General features: G+C 49.0%; 1 protein-coding gene across 2 annotated transcripts in view; it reads right to left on the minus strand.

The window, feature by feature from the left end:
• Positions 1–19,162, minus strand: part of CD99 (CD99 molecule (Xg blood group)) — a 50,727-nt gene that overhangs the window by 15,471 nt on the left and 16,094 nt on the right. For both annotated transcript variants that reach the window (XM_069464524.1, XM_069464525.1), the window contains exons 2-6: positions 17,956–17,988; positions 16,215–16,262; positions 15,414–15,458; positions 14,624–14,692; positions 12,292–12,345 (exon numbers count right to left, since the gene is read on the minus strand). In XM_069464524.1, the coding sequence (XP_069320625.1) occupies positions 12,292–12,345; positions 14,624–14,692; positions 15,414–15,458; positions 16,215–16,262; positions 17,956–17,988 (249 nt within the window). The remainder of the gene's footprint in view (positions 1–12,291; positions 12,346–14,623; positions 14,693–15,413; positions 15,459–16,214; positions 16,263–17,955; positions 17,989–19,162) is intronic.

A 19,162-nucleotide genomic window follows, 5' to 3' on the forward strand; every position in this document is an offset into this window, starting at 1 on the left:
GTGCATGTTACACAGCTATAGAGCTGGGCTGCTGCCTGTTACACTATATGGGGTGCATGTTACACAGCTACAGAGCTGGGGTGCTGCCTGTTACACTATATGGGGTGTATGTCACACAGCTATAGAGCTGGACTGCTGCCTGTTACACTATATGAGGTGCATGTTACACAGCTATAGAGCTGGGCTGCTGCCTGTTACACTATATGGGGTGCATGTTACACAGCTACAGAGCTGGGCTGCTGCCTGTTACATTATATGGGGTACATGTCACACAGCTATAGAGCTGGGCTGCTGCCTGTTACACTATATGGGGTGCATGTTACACAGCTATAGAGCTGGGCTGCTGCCTGTTACACTATATGGGGTGCATGTTACACAGCTACAGAGCTGGGCTGCTGCCTGTTACACTATATGGGGTGCATGTCACACAGCTACAGAGCTGGACTGCTGCCTGTTACACTATATGGGGTGCATGTCACACAGCTATAGAGCTGGGCTGCTGCCTGTTACACTATATGGGGTGTATGTTACACAGCTATAGAGCTGGGCTGCTGCCTGTTACACTATATAGGGTGCATGTTACACAGCTACAGAGCTGGGCTGCTTCCTGTTACACTATATGGGGTGTATGTTACACAGCTATAGAGCTGGGCTGCTGCCTGTTACACTATATGGGGTGCATGTTACACAGCTACAGAGCTGGGCTGCTGCCTGTTACACTATACGGGGTGCATGTCACACAGCTATAGAGCTGGGCTGCTGCCTGTTACACTATATGGGGTGCATGTCACACAGCTATAGAGCTGGACTGCTGCCTGTTACACTATATGGGGTGCATGTCACACAGCTATAGAGCTGGACTGCTGCCTGTTACACTATATGGGCTGCATGTCACACAGCTATAGAGCTGGACTGCTGCCTGTTACACTATATGGGGTGCATGTCACACAGCTATAGAGCTGGACTGCTGCCTGTTACACTATATGGGGTGCATGTTACACAGCTATAGAGCTGGGCTGCTGCCTGTTACACTATATGGGGTGCATGTCACACAGCTATAGAGCTGGGCTACTGCCTGTTACACTATATGGGGTGCATGTCACACAGCTACAGAGCTGGGCTGCTGCCTGTTACACTATATGGGGTGCATGTCACACAGCTATAGAGCTGGGCTGCTGCCTGTTACACTATATGGGGTGCATGTCACACAGCTATAGAGCTGGGCTGCTGCCTGTTACACTATATGGGGTGCATGTTACACAGCTACAGAGCTGGGGTGCTGCCTGTTACACTATATGCGGTGCATGTTACACAGCTACAGAGCTGGGGTGCTGCCTGTTACACTATATGGGGTGCATGTCACACAGCTATAGAGCTGGGCTGCTGCCTGTTACACTATATGGGGTGCATGTTACAAAGCTACAGAGCTGGGGTGCTGCCTGTTACACTATATGGGGTGCATGTTACACAGCTACAGAGCTGGGGTGCTGCCTGTTACACTATATGCGGTGCATGTCACACAGCTATAGAGCTGGGCTGCTGCCTGTTACACTATATGGGGTGCATGTTACACAGCTACAGAGCTGGGGTGCAGCCTGTTACACTATACGGGGTGCATGTTACACAGCTACAGAGCTGGGCTGCTGCCTGTTACACTATATGGGGTGCATGTTACACAGCTATAGAGCTGGGCTGCTGCCTGTTACACTATATGGGGTGCATGTTACACAGCTATAGAGCTGGGCTGCCGCCTCTTACACTATATGGGGTGCATGTCACACAGCTATAGAGCTGGGCTACTGCCTGTTACACTATATGGGGTGCATGTCACACAGCTACAGAGCTGGGCTGCTGCCTGTTACACTATATGGGGTGCATGTCACACAGCTATAGAGCTGGGCTGCTGCCTGTTACACTATATGGGGTGCATGTCACACAGCTATAGAGCTGGGCTGCTGCCTGTTACACTATATGGGGTGCATGTTACACAGCTACAGAGCTGGGGTGCTGCCTGTTACACTATATGGGGTGCATGTCACACAGCTACAGAGCTGGGCTGCCGCCTGTTACACTATATGGGGTGCATGTCACACAGCTATAGAGCTGGGCTGCTGCCTGTTACACTATATGGGGTGCATGTTACACAGCTACAGAGCTGGGGTGCTGCCTGTTACACTATATGGGGTGCATGTCACACAGCTATAGAGCTGGGCTGCTGCCTGTTACACTATATGGGGTGCATGTCACACAGCTATAGAGCTGGGGTGCTGCCTGTTACACTATATGGGGTGCATGTCACACAGCTATAGAGCTGGGCTGCTGCCTGTTACACTATATGGGGTGCATGTTACACAGCTACAGAGCTGGGGTGCTGCCTGTTACACTATATGCGGTGCATGTTACACAGCTACAGAGCTGGGGTGCTGCCTGTTACACTATATGCGGTGCATGTTACACAGCTATAGAGCTGGGCTGCTGCCTGTTACACTATATGGGGTGCATGTTACACAGCTACAGAGCTGGGCTGCTGCCTGTTACACTATATGGGGTGCATGTTACACAGCTACAGAGCTGGGCTGCTGCCTGTTACACTATATGGGGTACATGTCACACAGCTATAGAGCTGGGCTGCTGCCTGTTACACTATATGGGGTGCATGTCACACAGCTATAGAGCTGGGCTGCTGCCTGTTACACTATATGGGCTGCATGTCACACAGCTACAGAGCTGGGGTGCTGCCTGTTACACTATATGGGGTGTATGTTACACAGCTACAGAGCTGGGCTGCTGCCTGTTACACTATATGGGGTGCATGTTACACAGCTAAAGAGCTGGGGTGCTGCCTGTTACACTATATGGGGTGCATGTTACACAGCTACAGAGCTGGGCTGCTGCCTGTTACACTATATGGGGTGCATGTTACACAGCTACAGAGCTGGGGTGCTGCCTGTTACACTATATGCGGTGCATGTTACACAGCTACAGAGCTGGGGTGCTGCCTGTTACACTATATGCGGTGCATGTTACACAGCTATAGAGCTGGGCTGCTGCCTGTTACACTATATGGGGTGCATGTTACACAGCTACAGAGCTGGGCTGCTGCCTGTTACACTATATGGGGTGCATGTTACACAGCTACAGAGCTGGGCTGCTGCCTGTTACACTATATGGGGTACATGTCACACAGCTATAGAGCTGGGCTGCTGCCTGTTACACTATATGGGGTGCATGTCACACAGCTATAGAGCTGGGCTGCTGCCTGTTACACTATATGGGCTGCATGTCACACAGCTACAGAGCTGGGGTGCTGCCTGTTACACTATATGGGGTGTATGTTACACAGCTACAGAGCTGGGCTGCTGCCTGTTACACTATATGGGGTGCATGTTACACAGCTAAAGAGCTGGGGTGCTGCCTGTTACACTATATGGGGTGCATGTTACACAGCTACAGAGCTGGGCTGCTGCCTGTTACACTATATGGGGTGCATGTTACACAGCTACAGAGCTGGGCTGCTGCCTGTTACACTATATGGGGTGCATGTTACACAGCTATAGAGCTGGGCTGCTGCCTGTTACACTATATGGGGTGCATGTTACACAGCTATAGAGCTGGGCTGCCGCCTCTTACACTATATGGGGTGCATGTCACACAGCTATAGAGCTGGGCTGCTGCCTGTTACACTATATGGGGTGCATGTTACACAGCTACAGAGCTGGGCTGCTGCCTGTTACACTATATGGGGTGCATGTCACACAGCTACAGAGCTGGACTGCTGCCTGTTACACTATATGGGGTGCATGTCACACAGCTATAGAGCTGGGCTACTGCCTGTTACACTATATGGGGTGTATGTTACACAGCTACAGAGCTGGGGTGCTGCCTGTTACACTATATGGGGTGCATGTTACACAGCTATAGAGCTGGGGTGCTGCCTGTTACACTATATGGGGTGCATGTTACACAGCTACAGAGCTGGGGTGCTGCCTGTTACACTATATCGGGTGCATGTCACACAGCTATAGAGCTGGGCTGCTGCCTGTTACACTATATGGGGTGCATGTCACACAGCTACAGAGCTGGGGTGCTGCCTGTTACACTATATGGGGTGCATGTTACACAGCTATAGAGCTGGGCTGCTGCCTGTTACACTATATGGGGTGCATGTCACACAGCTATAGAGCTGGGGTGCTGCCTGTTACACTATATGGGGTGCATGTTACACAGCTATAGAGCTGGGCTACCGCCTGTTACACTATATGGGGTGCATGTTACACAGCTACAGAGCTGGGGTGCTGCCTGTTACACTATATGGGGTGCATGTCACACAGCTACAGAGCTGGGCTGCTGCCTGTTACACTATATGGGGTGCATGTCACACAGCTATAGACCTGGGCTGCTGCCTGTTACACTATATGGGGTGCATGTTACACAGCTACAGAGCTGGGGTGCTGCCTGTTACACTATATGGGGTGCATGTCACACAGCTATAGAGCTGGGCTGCTGCCTGTTACACTATATGGGGTGCATGTCACACAGCTATAGAGCTGGGCTGCTGCCTGTTACACTATATGGGGTGCATGTCACACAGCTATAGAGCTGGGCTGCTGCCTGTTACACTATATGGGGTGCATGTCACACAGCTACAGAGCTGGGGTGCTGCCTGTTACACTATATGCGGTGCATGTTACACAGCTACAGAGCTGGGGTGCTGCCTGTTACACTATATGCGGTGCATGTCACACAGCTATAGAGCTGGGCTGCTGCCTGTTACACTATATGGGGTGCATGTCACACAGCTATAGAGCTGGGTTGCTGCCTGTTACACTATATGGGGTGCATGTTACACAGCTATAGAGCTGGGGTGCTGCCTGTTACACTATATGGGGTGCATGTTACACAGCTACAGAGCTGGGCTGCTGCCTGTTACACTATATGGGGTGCATGTCACACAGCTATAGAGCTGGGCTGCTGCCTGTTACACTATATGGGCTGCATGTTACACAGCTACAGAGCTGGGGTGCTGCCTGTTACACTATATGCGGTGCATGTTACACAGCTACAGAGCTGGGGTGCTGCCTGTTACACTATATGCGGTGCATGTTACACAGCTATAGAGCTGGGCTGCTGCCTGTTACACTATATGGGGTGCATGTTACACAGCTACAGAGCTGGGCTGCTGCCTGTTACACTATATGGGGTGCATGTTACACAGCTACAGAGCTGGGCTGCTGCCTGTTACACTATATGGGGTACATGTCACACAGCTATAGAGCTGGGCTGCTGCCTGTTACACTATATGGGGTGCATGTCACACAGCTATAGAGCTGGGCTGCTGCCTGTTACACTATATGGGCTGCATGTCACACAGCTACAGAGCTGGGGTGCTGCCTGTTACACTATATGGGGTGTATGTTACACAGCTACAGAGCTGGGCTGCTGCCTGTTACACTATATGGGGTGCATGTTACACAGCTAAAGAGCTGGGGTGCTGCCTGTTACACTATATGGGGTGCATGTTACACAGCTACAGAGCTGGGCTGCTGCCTGTTACACTATATGGGGTGCATGTTACACAGCTAGAGAGCTGGGGTGCTGCCTGTTACACTATATGCGGTGCATGTTACACAGCTACAGAGCTGGGGTGCTGCCTGTTACACTATATGCGGTGCATGTTACACAGCTATAGAGCTGGGCTGCTGCCTGTTACACTATATGGGGTGCATGTTACACAGCTACAGAGCTGGGCTCCTGCCTGTTACACTATATGGGGTGCATGTTACACAGCTACAGAGCTGGGCTGCTGCCTGTTACACTATATGGGGTACATGTCACACAGCTATAGAGCTGGGCTGCTGCCTGTTACACTATATGGGGTGCATGTCACACAGCTATAGAGCTGGGCTGCTGCCTGTTACACTATATGGGCTGCATGTCACACAGCTACAGAGCTGGGGTGCTGCCTGTTACACTATATGGGGTGTATGTTACACAGCTACAGAGCTGGGCTGCTGCCTGTTACACTATATGGGGTGCATGTTACACAGCTAAAGAGCTGGGGTGCTGCCTGTTACACTATATGGGGTGCATGTTACACAGCTACAGAGCTGGGCTGCTGCCTGTTACACTATATGGGGTGCATGTTACACAGCTACAGAGCTGGGCTGCTGCCTGTTACACTATATGGGGTGCATGTTACACAGCTATAGAGCTGGGCTGCTGCCTGTTACACTATATGGGGTGCATGTTACACAGCTATAGAGCTGGGCTGCCGCCTCTTACACTATATGGGGTGCATGTCACACAGCTATAGAGCTGGGCTGCTGCCTGTTACACTATATGGGGTGCATGTTACACAGCTACAGAGCTGGGCTGCTGCCTGTTACACTATATGGGGTGCATGTCACACAGCTACAGAGCTGGACTGCTGCCTGTTACACTATATGGGGTGCATGTCACACAGCTATAGAGCTGGGCTACTGCCTGTTACACTATATGGGGTGTATGTTACACAGCTACAGAGCTGGGGTGCTGCCTGTTACACTATATGGGGTGCATGTTACACAGCTATAGAGCTGGGGTGCTGCCTGTTACACTATATGGGGTGCATGTTACACAGCTACAGAGCTGGGGTGCTGCCTGTTACACTATATCGGGTGCATGTCACACAGCTATAGAGCTGGGCTGCTGCCTGTTACACTATATGGGGTGCATGTCACACAGCTATAGACCTGGGCTGCTGCCTGTTACACTATATGGGGTGCATGTTACACAGCTACAGAGCTGGGGTGCTGCCTGTTACACTATATGGGGTGCATGTCACACAGCTATAGAGCTGGGCTGCTGCCTGTTACACTATATGGGGTGCATGTCACACAGCTATAGAGCTGGGCTGCTGCCTGTTACACTATATGGGGTGCATGTCACACAGCTATAGAGCTGGGCTGCTGCCTGTTACACTATATGGGGTGCATGTCACACAGCTACAGAGCTGGGGTGCTGCCTGTTACACTATATGCGGTGCATGTTACACAGCTACAGAGCTGGGGTGCTGCCTGTTACACTATATGCGGTGCATGTCACACAGCTATAGAGCTGGGCTGCTGCCTGTTACACTATATGGGGTGCATGTCACACAGCTATAGAGCTGGGTTGCTCCCTGTTACACTATATGGGGTGCATGTTACACAGCTATAGAGCTGGGGTGCTGCCTGTTACACTATATGGGGTGCATGTTACACAGCTACAGAGCTGGGCTGCTGCCTGTTACACTATATGGGGTGCATGTCACACAGCTATAGAGCTGGGCTGCTGCCTGTTACACTATATGGGCTGCATGTTACACAGCTACAGAGCTGGGGTGCTGCCTGTTACACTATATGCGGTGCATGTTACACAGCTACAGAGCTGGGGTGCTGCCTGTTACACTATATGCGGTGCATGTTACACAGCTATAGAGCTGGGCTGCTGCCTGTTACACTATATGGGGTGCATGTTACACAGCTACAGAGCTGGGGTGCTGCCTGTTACACTATATGGGGTGCATGTTACACAGCTACAGAGCTGGGCTGCTGCCTGTTACACTATATGGGGTACATGTCACACAGCTATAGAGCTGGGCTGCTGCCTGTTACACTATATGGGGTGCATGTCACACAGCTATAGAGCTGGGCTGCTGCCTGTTACACTATATGGGCTGCATGTCACACAGCTACAGAGCTGGGGTGCTGCCTGTTACACTATATGGGGTGTATGTTACACAGCTACAGAGCTGGGCTGCTGCCTGTTACACTATATGGGGTGCATGTTACACAGCTAAAGAGCTGGGGTGCTGCCTGTTACACTATATGGGGTGCATGTTACACAGCTACAGAGCTGGGCTGCTGCCTGTTACACTATATGGGGTGCATGTTACACAGCTACAGAGCTGGGGTGCTGCCTGTTACACTATATGCGGTGCATGTTACACAGCTACAGAGCTGGGGTGCTGCCTGTTACACTATATGCGGTGCATGTTACACAGCTATAGAGCTGGGCTGCTGCCTGTTACACTATATGGGGTGCATGTTACACAGCTACAGAGCTGGGCTGCTGCCTGTTACACTATATGGGGTGCATGTTACACAGCTACAGAGCTGGGCTGCTGCCTGTTACACTATATGGGGTACATGTCACACAGCTATAGAGCTGGGCTGCTGCCTGTTACACTATATGGGGTGCATGTCACACAGCTATAGAGCTGGGCTGCTGCCTGTTACACTATATGGGCTGCATGTCACACAGCTACAGAGCTGGGGTGCTGCCTGTTACACTATATGGGGTGTATGTTACACAGCTACAGAGCTGGGCTGCTGCCTGTTACACTATATGGGGTGCATGTTACACAGCTAAAGAGCTGGGGTGCTGCCTGTTACACTATATGGGGTGCATGTTACACAGCTACAGAGCTGGGCTGCTGCCTGTTACACTATATGGGGTGCATGTTACACAGCTACAGAGCTGGGCTGCTGCCTGTTACACTATATGGGGTGCATGTTACACAGCTATAGAGCTGGGCTGCTGCCTGTTACACTATATGGGGTGCATGTTACACAGCTATAGAGCTGGGCTGCCGCCTCTTACACTATATGGGGTGCATGTCACACAGCTATAGAGCTGGGCTGCTGCCTGTTACACTATATGGGGTGCATGTTACACAGCTACAGAGCTGGGCTGCTGCCTGTTACACTATATGGGGTGCATGTCACACAGCTACAGAGCTGGACTGCTGCCTGTTACACTATATGGGGTGCATGTCACACAGCTATAGAGCTGGGCTACTGCCTGTTACACTATATGGGGTGTATGTTACACAGCTACAGAGCTGGGGTGCTGCCTGTTACACTATATGGGGTGCATGTTACACAGCTATAGAGCTGGGGTGCTGCCTGTTACACTATATGGGGTGCATGTTACACAGCTACAGAGCTGGGGTGCTGCCTGTTACACTATATCGGGTGCATGTCACACAGCTATAGAGCTGGGCTGCTGCCTGTTACACTATATGGGGTGCATGTCACACAGCTACAGAGCTGGGGTGCTGCCTGTTACACTATATGGGGTGCATGTTACACAGCTATAGAGCTGGGCTGCTGCCTGTTACACTATATGGGGTGCATGTCACACAGCTATAGAGCTGGGGTGCTGCCTGTTACACTATATGGGGTGCATGTTACACAGCTATAGAGCTGGGCTACCGCCTGTTACACTATATGGGGTGCATGTTACACAGCTACAGAGCTGGGGTGCTGCCTGTTACACTATATGGGGTGCATGTCACACAGCTACAGAGCTGGGCTGCTGCCTGTTACACTATATGGGGTGCATGTCACACAGCTATAGACCTGGGCTGCTGCCTGTTACACTATATGGGGTGCATGTTACACAGCTACAGAGCTGGGGTGCTGCCTGTTACACTATATGGGGTGCATGTCACACAGCTATAGAGCTGGGCTGCTGCCTGTTACACTATATGGGGTGCATGTCACACAGCTATAGAGCTGGGCTGCTGCCTGTTACACTATATGGGGTGCATGTCACACAGCTATAGAGCTGGGCTGCTGCCTGTTACACTATATGGGGTGCATGTCACACAGCTACAGAGCTGGGGTGCTGCCTGTTACACTATATGCGGTGCATGTTACACAGCTACAGAGCTGGGGTGCTGCCTGTTACACTATATGCGGTGCATGTCACACAGCTATAGAGCTGGGCTGCTGCCTGTTACACTATATGGGGTGCATGTCACACAGCTATAGAGCTGGGTTGCTGCCTGTTACACTATATGGGGTGCATGTTACACAGCTATAGAGCTGGGGTGCTGCCTGTTACACTATATGGGGTGCATGTTACACAGCTACAGAGCTGGGCTGCTGCCTGTTACACTATATGGGGTGCATGTCACACAGCTATAGAGCTGGGCTGCTGCCTGTTACACTATATGGGCTGCATGTCACACAGCTATAGAGCTGGGGTGCTGCCTGTTACACTATATGGGGTGCATGTCACACAGCTATAGAGCTGGGCTGCTGCCTGTTACACTATATGGGGTGCATGTCACACAGCTATAGAGCTGGGCTGCTGCCTGTTACACTATATGGGGTGCATGTTACACAGCTACAGAGCTGGGCTGCTGCCTGTTACACTCTATGGGGTGCATGTTACACAGCTATAGAGCTGGGCTGCTGCCTGTTACACTATATGGGGTGCATGTCACACAGCTATAGAGCTGGGGTGCTGCCTGTTACACTATATGGGGTGTATGTCACACAGCTATAGAGCTGGACTGCTGCCTGTTACACTATATGCGGTGCATGTCACACAGCTATAGAGCTGGGCTGCTGCCTGTTACACTATATGGGGTGCATGTTACACAGCTACAGAGCTGGGGTGCTGCCTGTTACACTATATGGGGTGCATGTCACACAGCTACAGAGCTGGGCTGCTGCCTGTTACACTATATGGGGTGCATGTCACACAGCTACAGAGCTGGGCTGCCGCCTGTTACACTATATGGGGTGCATGTCACACAGCTATAGAGCTGGGCTGCTGCCTGTTACACTATATGGGGTGCATGTCACACAGCTACAGAGCTGGGCTGCTGCCTGTTACACTATATGGGGTGCATGTCACACAGCTACATAGCTGGGCTGCTGCCTGTTACACTATATGGGGTGCATGTTACACAGCTATAGAGCTGGGGTGCTGCCTGTTACACTATATGGGGTGCATGTTACACAGCTATAGAGCTGGGCTGCTGCCTGTTACACTATATGGGGTGCATGTCACACAGCTATAGAGCTGGGCTGCTGCCTGTTACACTATATGGGGTGCATGTTACACAGTTACAGAGCTGGGGTGCTGCCTGTTACACTATATGGGGTGCATGTCACACAGCTATAGAGCTGGGCTGCTGCCTGTTACACTATATGGGGTGCATGTCACACAGCTATAGAGCTGGGCTGCTGCCTGTTACACTATATGGGGTGCATGTTACACAGCTATAGAGCTGGGGTGCTGCCTGTTACACTATATGGGGTGTATGTCACACAGCTATAGAGCTGGGCTGCTGCCTGTTACACTATATGGGGTGCATGTCACACAGCTACAGAGCTGGGCTGCCGCCTGTTACACTATATGGGGTGCATGTTACACAGCTACAGAGCTGGGGTGCTGCCTGTTACACTATATGGGGTGTATGTTACACAGCTATAGAGCTGGGGTGCTGCCTGTTACACTATATGGGGTGCATGTTACACAGCTATAGAGCTGGGCTGCTGCCTGTTACACTATATGGGGTGTATGTTACACAGCTATAGAGCTGGGGTGCTGCCTGTTACACTATATGGGGTGCATGTTACACAGCTATAGAGCTGGGCTGCTGCCTGTTACACTATATGGGCTGCATGTTACACAGCTATAGAGCTGGGGTCCTGCCTGTTACAGTATATGGGGTGCATGTTACACAGCGATAGATCTGGGCTGCTGCCTGTTACACTATATGGGGTGCATGTCACACAGCTATAGAGCTGGGCTGCTGCCTGTTACACTATATGGGGTGCATGTCACACAGCTATAGAGCTGGGCTGCTGCCTGTTACACTATATGGGGTGCATGTCACACAGCTGTAGAGCTGGGGTCCTGCCTGTTACAGTATATGGGCTGCATGTCACACAGCTATAGAGGAATATTATTCAACTATATAGTAAACATATATCTACATATAGCATAAGTAACTACTGTGTATGATATAGTCTCATTATGAGTATATATTTTGATATATACTTATTGTTTGTATTTATATACTTGTTTGAGCAGTACTCCGATCTAAAATTATATAGACGGGATAGAAACTCCATTTTTCAATTTTCATGTTGCCAGCTAGGGTCCCTTGGTCAAGTCACACCACTTCATTCTCAGGGCTTTGATATCTACATGCATTAAATAATATAAAATAAACCTCATAATCCACAGGGGAAAAAGGTGAGTGGGTGGGTGAGGAGAGAGCCGAGAAGCGCCGGCCTCCCGCCCCTCACCCCACGGGGAAGGAGGGCAGACCCCCCCCTGCCCTGACCTCGGCTCCCAGGGACCGAGCCTCTACGGGGCAAGCTTTGCTTTTCACATCAGCAAATCACACAGCTCCCAGGAGATTTGCAAACATCTGTCTGTGATTTCACAGACCCTGCTGTGCTTGTGCAGAGCAAGTGGACGTTACAAGATGGAGTCACAAGCAGAAACAGAGGATGGGGGTACCTGTGTCATCTCTGCCTGGAAGTCCATGATCAAGATCATGATCTGAAATGTCACCTATGGAAAGGAAAACACAGTGTCACCTGTCATATTGGAACTTTCTGGGAGGGCCTCGTTGTCTTAGAGTGAAAAACAAAACAAAATAAGCAACAACGTTAGACTCCAAAGCAGATCTAAAAGGACCCAACAAGGGTACCACTTCAGGAATCTTTCAGAAATACAATTGCAATTCATTGCCATTCTAGTTCAAATCTCTTAAAATTAGTTTTACAAAAAAAAAAAACAAAAAAAACCCCTCCTACCATTAATACTAAACCTGACAAAGATAACACTAAAAGAAATGGAAAATTCACACCAATCCTTCTTTCTGGTAAATATAATACAACAATCCTAAATAAAATACTACCTGGTGCAAAGTCATTGCACCAACAACCCTAATTTTTCACCTGCCTGTTGGGGGTGGAATGTTCTGACCACCCCTCGACTCCAGACCCAGCCAGGTGACTTAGTTTGCTGCTGCGATATGAGAAAATGTGATACAAATCATATTTCAACACAGCTTCTGTCGGGGCTGAGCTCTTGCCCTGTGAGAACATGCCGCCTTAAGCCGGTAGACAGATGGAACAGACACTTGCGGAAGACCCCCGTCATCCCAGCAAAGACCACCCCAGACAACCCAACCCCGGAAGACCCACCAGCTGACCACTGACACAGGAAAGATCGCATTTCATCTGAGCCACCCTAGACTCATTAAGAATAATTTTTTAAAAAAGTATGAAGCCACTGGATTTGCAGATGGTTTGTTACACAGCAGTAGCTAACTGATGCATATCAATTTTAATCCATCGGTTTATGAAAACCTACTATGACTAGAGTTTACTCCATGAGTGCAAGGACATATTTTATATAAAGGCATCTTTCAGTATAAATTGTCTCACGCACGAGTTAAAAGAAAAGGGCCATCTCTATGGATGATTCATGCACCTGAAGAAACTTAATGTTTATTCCTGTTTAGGAAAAAAAAGTAAACTAGAATAGTGAGATGCTTCCTGAAATAATAGCTGCCTTTAAAAAAAAAAAAAAAAGGCAATGTCTTATTGAAAGGTGAATCTTTTGGGGCTTTTGCCTTAAAGTCAGGCTTGAAAAATTTCTGTTCTCTTCATGCGATTTGAAGTTGTCCTGGGTTTTCTAGCAAAAGCAATGCAAAAATCCGAAATTTTTTTAAATAAAAAAACAAACTGGGCCGGGCGCGGTGGCTCACGCCTGTAATCCTAGCACTCTGGGAGGCCGAGGCGGGTGGATTGCTCAAGGTCAGGAGTTCGAGACCAGCCTGAGCGAGACCCCGTCTCTACTAAAAATAGAAAGACATTATATGGACAACTAAAAATCTATATAGAAAAAAAAAAAAAATTAGCCGGGCATAGTGGCGCATGCCTGTAGTCCCAGCTACTCGGGAGGCTGAGGCAGTAGGATCGCTTAAGCCGAGGAGTCTGAGGTTGCTGTGAGCTAAGCTGACGCCACGGCACTCACTCTAGCCTGGGCAACAAAGTGAGACTCTGTCTCAACAAAAAAAAAAAACAAAAAAAAAAAAAAAAAACTGCAAAGACAAAGTATAAATGGAAAAACAGGAAATTTTAAAAAATCATTTGCAAATAGCATCACTGTCTTCTTTGAAAAGCTAAGAAAGGAAGCGAAAACAATTGAAATTTAATAGGGATTTATCATTAAATGGGCAGTCAGGAAGAGTGTACAAAAATCCTCCATATATTATAGAAATAAACACAAAAACAGTGAACATAAAAATGTATTCGGAGAAATAAATAAAACGGGAAAAACACTTTAAAAATACATTTAAAGAAATTTTTTAAAAAATTGCCAAGACAAAACAGGCACATTGAGAAATGAAATCCCAAGGAAAAAACTTGCAGAATTGTAAAAGATTCAAATGTGATGTGTGGGAAAAGCTGATTTAAATAGTCAAGGGCAAAAAAGGTAAAAAAAAAAAAAAAAAAAAAAAAAAAGCACCAGCTTCTCTGCAGGGAATACACAAGCAGATATTTTCCTCCCTATCAAGTCTATTATTCAAAAATCTCATATTCGGTTTATTTAGAAGTTCCATAAAACCTTGGAAGTAGAATCAGCAAATCCAAACCCAAAACATTTTTGAATGTTCCGTTTTTCCAGGTACCCAAACGCTGGAACTACCTACACAGGGGGTGAGCAGTGAGCAATGCCAATCTGAAATCACCTCCTCTAGGCTGACAAGGACATGATTGTACAAAGAACAACCTACAAAGAACCCACAGGGTGGGGGGTTGGGCTTGGAGGCTCTTACCGCTGGAACCGGGTTGGTTGGGGTTCGGATTCGGCCTGGGCTTGGGTGGGTTAGGTGGTGCCGGGTCATCTGTTTGTCAAAAGATGAGAATTGCAATTGTGAGTATTTTGCAGTAAAGAGAATGAAACATTCGTTTGCGCACAGGCAGTTTACTGCACCGTCAGGAATTGGGGATCATCTTTTGTCACGGAAGGGACAGCCGTCCATGCAGCCTCCCGCCAACGTCTTCCCATCACCCTCCAGCTACAGCCCTTAACTTCAAGCACTTTCCCATAGAAAGCAAAGCAGGTGTGCACAGCAGCTACAGAATTCCCAGAATGCCCCACGCGAAATGCAAATGCAGGACCCGCTGTTCAAACTGTATGAAGAATTTCCCGGGAGGCAGCAACTTGTACTAAACGGATACGGTCTCCTTGTAAGCAGGGAGCCCTGCGTGATTTCAGATCCCACCTGCCTAGGAAGCCAGTCCCGGGCAAGGGTAGTCCCAATTGCCTGACATCATTCCAAAGACTGTGAGAGTTTTAAAAGCAAAAGCAAGCAGGCTGGAGAAAAAAAAACAAAAAATCCAAAAACCAAACAATAACGACAAAAAAAAAAAAAAAAAACACACACACACACAAAACCAACCAACCAGCAACAATATACCTATTCCCTCGGTTTCCACAGCAAAAATGGGCCCCAGTCACCATTCCCAAGAGATAAGTCTCTTTGAAATGATCACAGTTCAGTCACAGCTAATAATTCGGTGTTGGCAAGGCAGCAATACAGGAGATTTAAAGGAGTTACTCACTGTGTCCTCCACCACCCAGGGCATCCTCTAAGTTGAAATCGTCCCCTAGAGGAGGGAAAGGCATCGTTACTACTAAAGTTCCGAGCGAACGGGGAAAGGACCTTGCAAACGGACAGAGAAAACACCGCATGCCACATCCTGTGTTGTCTTCATTCCCTGCCAAGAAGTCCCCGACGATCTCTCCGGGGTAGACCCTAAGAGGGAGGGACAGAAAACTGCGATCTGAGCTGAAACCCTACCGAGGAAGACCAATAACTCAACAGAGCTGTTAGAGGTTTAAAAAAAAAAAAAAAAAAATCAGACCATGTTGAGATAAGACAGTGATGACGTCACTTTGGCCACCACTTTTGCTCTGTGAGTCTATACGCCAACTGGTGTGATGCTTGGGGGATTCCGCGATTTGTCCCTTATTCCTGACTTTTATTTGCAGGGGTGGCACCAGAGCACATGGCACGCATGTCCTCGGGCTGAGATACGCGCCACCCACGGGTTATTTGGGGAGCCCTGAACATTTTCCCTCCCAGGGAGTGAACATCCCAAGCCAGACCAGCTCAGACCGTCACAGTAAAAGGACACAGAGATGTTGTCAAAAGACCCCAGAAGCATCAGCAACCAATTCTCTCCCAGGGGTCCCAGCAGGAGACTGTCACCATCACGACACAGTTCAAAGGTTAACCCGAGCAGACCCAGAGCCTTCAAATGACTCATCTTTCCCGTCTAGGCGTCTGAGCCCTGCCCTGCTGTCAGGCACCCGTGATTTCCTCTCTCTCTCTTTGCATAGCAGGAGCATTTGCTTCTTACCAGAACTGGGCTTTTTCGGGGGCGGAGTGGGTTTCTTCTCTCCATTATCTAAAGAAGAAAGACAATTCTGTCAGGAAGACCCTCAGCTGGGGAAAGAGCCCCAACCCTCTTTACTTGTTAAGGATGTTGCATTTCCTTAGAAATAGCTGGAGAATGTTTTCAGCATCATTTGTCCTCCCCAGCCCGGACGCTGGGCGAGGTGTGTAGGACGACTCTTCAGCCCAGAAGGATCCACAGCAACAGGCACAGGGCCCGGGGTCTTCAGTGAGACCCGGAACCCCTTCCCCACCCCCTGACGCCGAATGGGGCTAGGAGTCAAAGATCCACCATGAAGCCAGGAGAACGGGAGGTTTAGCACAAAAACTGAATGTGGAGAGCCCGAGATCCAGGCATGAGGAGGGATGATGGACCCACGGCAGAAATGGGGTTCATCTTTCTTATGTGAAACACATTCCTGACTCCCCAAGACCCTCCTGAGATGCCCTCTCTGGGAATGGAAGCCAACCAGGCTGACAGTGCCAGACCAAGGACGCCTCCCACGACAGGAAGCGCCTGTTCCCACTGGCCAAGACGGGGTAGATGGTTGGGGAAAAGATTATCTCCTTCACTGAGTTAAAGAAATAATTAAGAAAGGGTTCCTGAGTTGAAGAGCGTCCCTCCAAAACCCACATCCACCCGGAACCTCAATATGGGACATTATTTGGAAATAGGGTCTTTGCAGATGCAATTAGTGAAAGATCTTTAGATGAGACCATCCTGGATGAGGGAGGTCCCTAAACCCAATGACAGGTGTCCTCCTAAGAGACAGCAGAGGGGACACAGACGCAGAGGAGAAGCCACGTGGAGATGGAGGCAGAGACTAGAGTGACGCGGCCACAAGCCCAGGGACGCCTGGAGCCCCCAGGAGCCGGAAGAGGCAGGAAGGAGCCTCCCCTGGAGCCTGTGGAGGGAGCGCGGCCCCGAGACACCTGCGTCTCACACTCCTGGGCTCCGGGACTCAGGGAGGGTGAATCTCTGTGGTTTAAGTCACCCCGTTACTGGTGCCTTATTGTGGTAGCCGTAGGAAAAAAAATCACAAGGGGAAGGTGATCCTAAGCCGGAATAAGACGGAATTTCAGCATGAGCTTTGGCTGAGGGGAGGGAGACAGGCGGGAAGGCAGGAGGGGGGGTGCGGCGTGGGGACATGGAGTCATCCCTCCACGAACTGGGGCGTGTTCACCCCATCAGCACCTTCCCCAAGCGCCTGGCACAAATGTGAATTATTCCACTGGGGAGGGTTGATTTACCCTAACGACGACGGCACCATAGATTAGCCCGGTGACCATAATGACGCGTGCTTCAGTACACAGACATACCTCATCCTATTGCAGTTTGATTTACTGCGCTTCCCAGATACTATGTTTCTTTGCAGATTGAAGGTTTGTAGCAACCTCGTGTCCAGCGAGTCTATGGGCACCATTTCTCCCAACACCATGTGCAGCACTTTTTAGCAACAGAATATCTTTTAAGTAATGAACGCATGCATTTTGCTTTCTTAGACATAATGCTACCTCATACTTAACAGACAATAGTAAATTGAAAACATAACTTTTCTATGCACTGGGAAACCAAAAACGAACGGTGTGAGACTCGCTTTCCTGTCTTACTGTGGAACCGAACCCAAAACATCTCAGGCGTGTCGGTATCAACTGCGTGACGATAACATACTTATGGTAGTTTAAAAAATGATATCATTGCTTACCACCGAGGGCATCAGACAAGTCGAAATCTTCACCTGAGAGGGAAAAAAGAGAGTCAGATTAGAAATAAGGAAAGGTGAAGGTAAATTGGAGAATTATGAAGAATAAAAAAATGGTATGATATTTTTCTGAGTTTGTGATATCTGTGGGATTTAAAAGAGCGGCTTTAAAACATTTATAATGTGCTGTGATTTCTCTTCTCATCCTAAAGATTCACTTGCGTGCCTGAAAGTAAGACGACGTTAGCCTACGTTTTAAATAAATGCTGACCTTCGAGTTTAGTAGAAATTAAAAATGAGGGAAAACACGATCATTTGGTACGTGCCTTGTTCTGAAAAAGCAGATCTTTCAAAACAGATTAATAAGAATTTCCAATATATATTGGAGAAAAAAAAAAACCCATGTGGAATAAAACTTCCTTTTTCTTAGCAACTCTTCTGTAATTACAAACCAAAATATACCTCTTATAGAAACACCATACAGCCTAGAAAAACACATAATTGTTTTTATTTATTTATTTATTTATTTTTGAGACAGAGTCTCACTCTGTCACCCGGGCTAGAGTGCCGTGGCGTCAGCCTCGCTCACAGCAACCTCAAACTCCTGGGCTCAAGCGATCCTCCTGCCTCAGCCTCCCGAGTAGCTGGGACTACAGACATGCACCACCACACCTGGCTAATTTTTTCTATATATATTTTTAGTTGGCCAGATAATTTCTTTCTATTTTTAGTAGAGACGGGGGTCTCGCTCTTGCTCAGGCTGGTCTCGAACTCCTGACCTCGAGCGATCCACCCACCTCGGCCTTCCAGAGTGCTGGGATGACAGGCGTGAGCCACCGTGCCCAGCCTCACATAATTGTTTTTAAAAAACAAAATCTCGTGGGATCCCAGAGAATGAGGAAACTGTCGTTATCGATTACTGATTTTCCTATCCCGTGTCTACATTTTTAAATTAAAACAATTTCCGTGTGGCTGTCTCCAACGGATTGAAGGAACGCAAAATAAAGGCGATCTTGGAGGAGTCGGCTGGGACGGTGTGGTTGGCTGCAGGGAGCGTTAGGGAGGGTCGGGAAGATAATCGCTCAAAGTCAGCATCTCGGTTCCGAGAAACCAAAGGGAACACTGTGCCCCGCAGGTCTCAGGAAGTGCTGGGGGGTTAGGGCTCCACAAAGACCCCGCAGGAACCATGTGGGCACTGGAATGTGTTCAC

This window comes from Eulemur rufifrons, chromosome 30 (assembly GCF_041146395.1).
Source record: "Eulemur rufifrons isolate Redbay chromosome 30, OSU_ERuf_1, whole genome shotgun sequence".
Classification (NCBI taxonomy): Eukaryota; Metazoa; Chordata; class Mammalia; order Primates; family Lemuridae; genus Eulemur; species Eulemur rufifrons.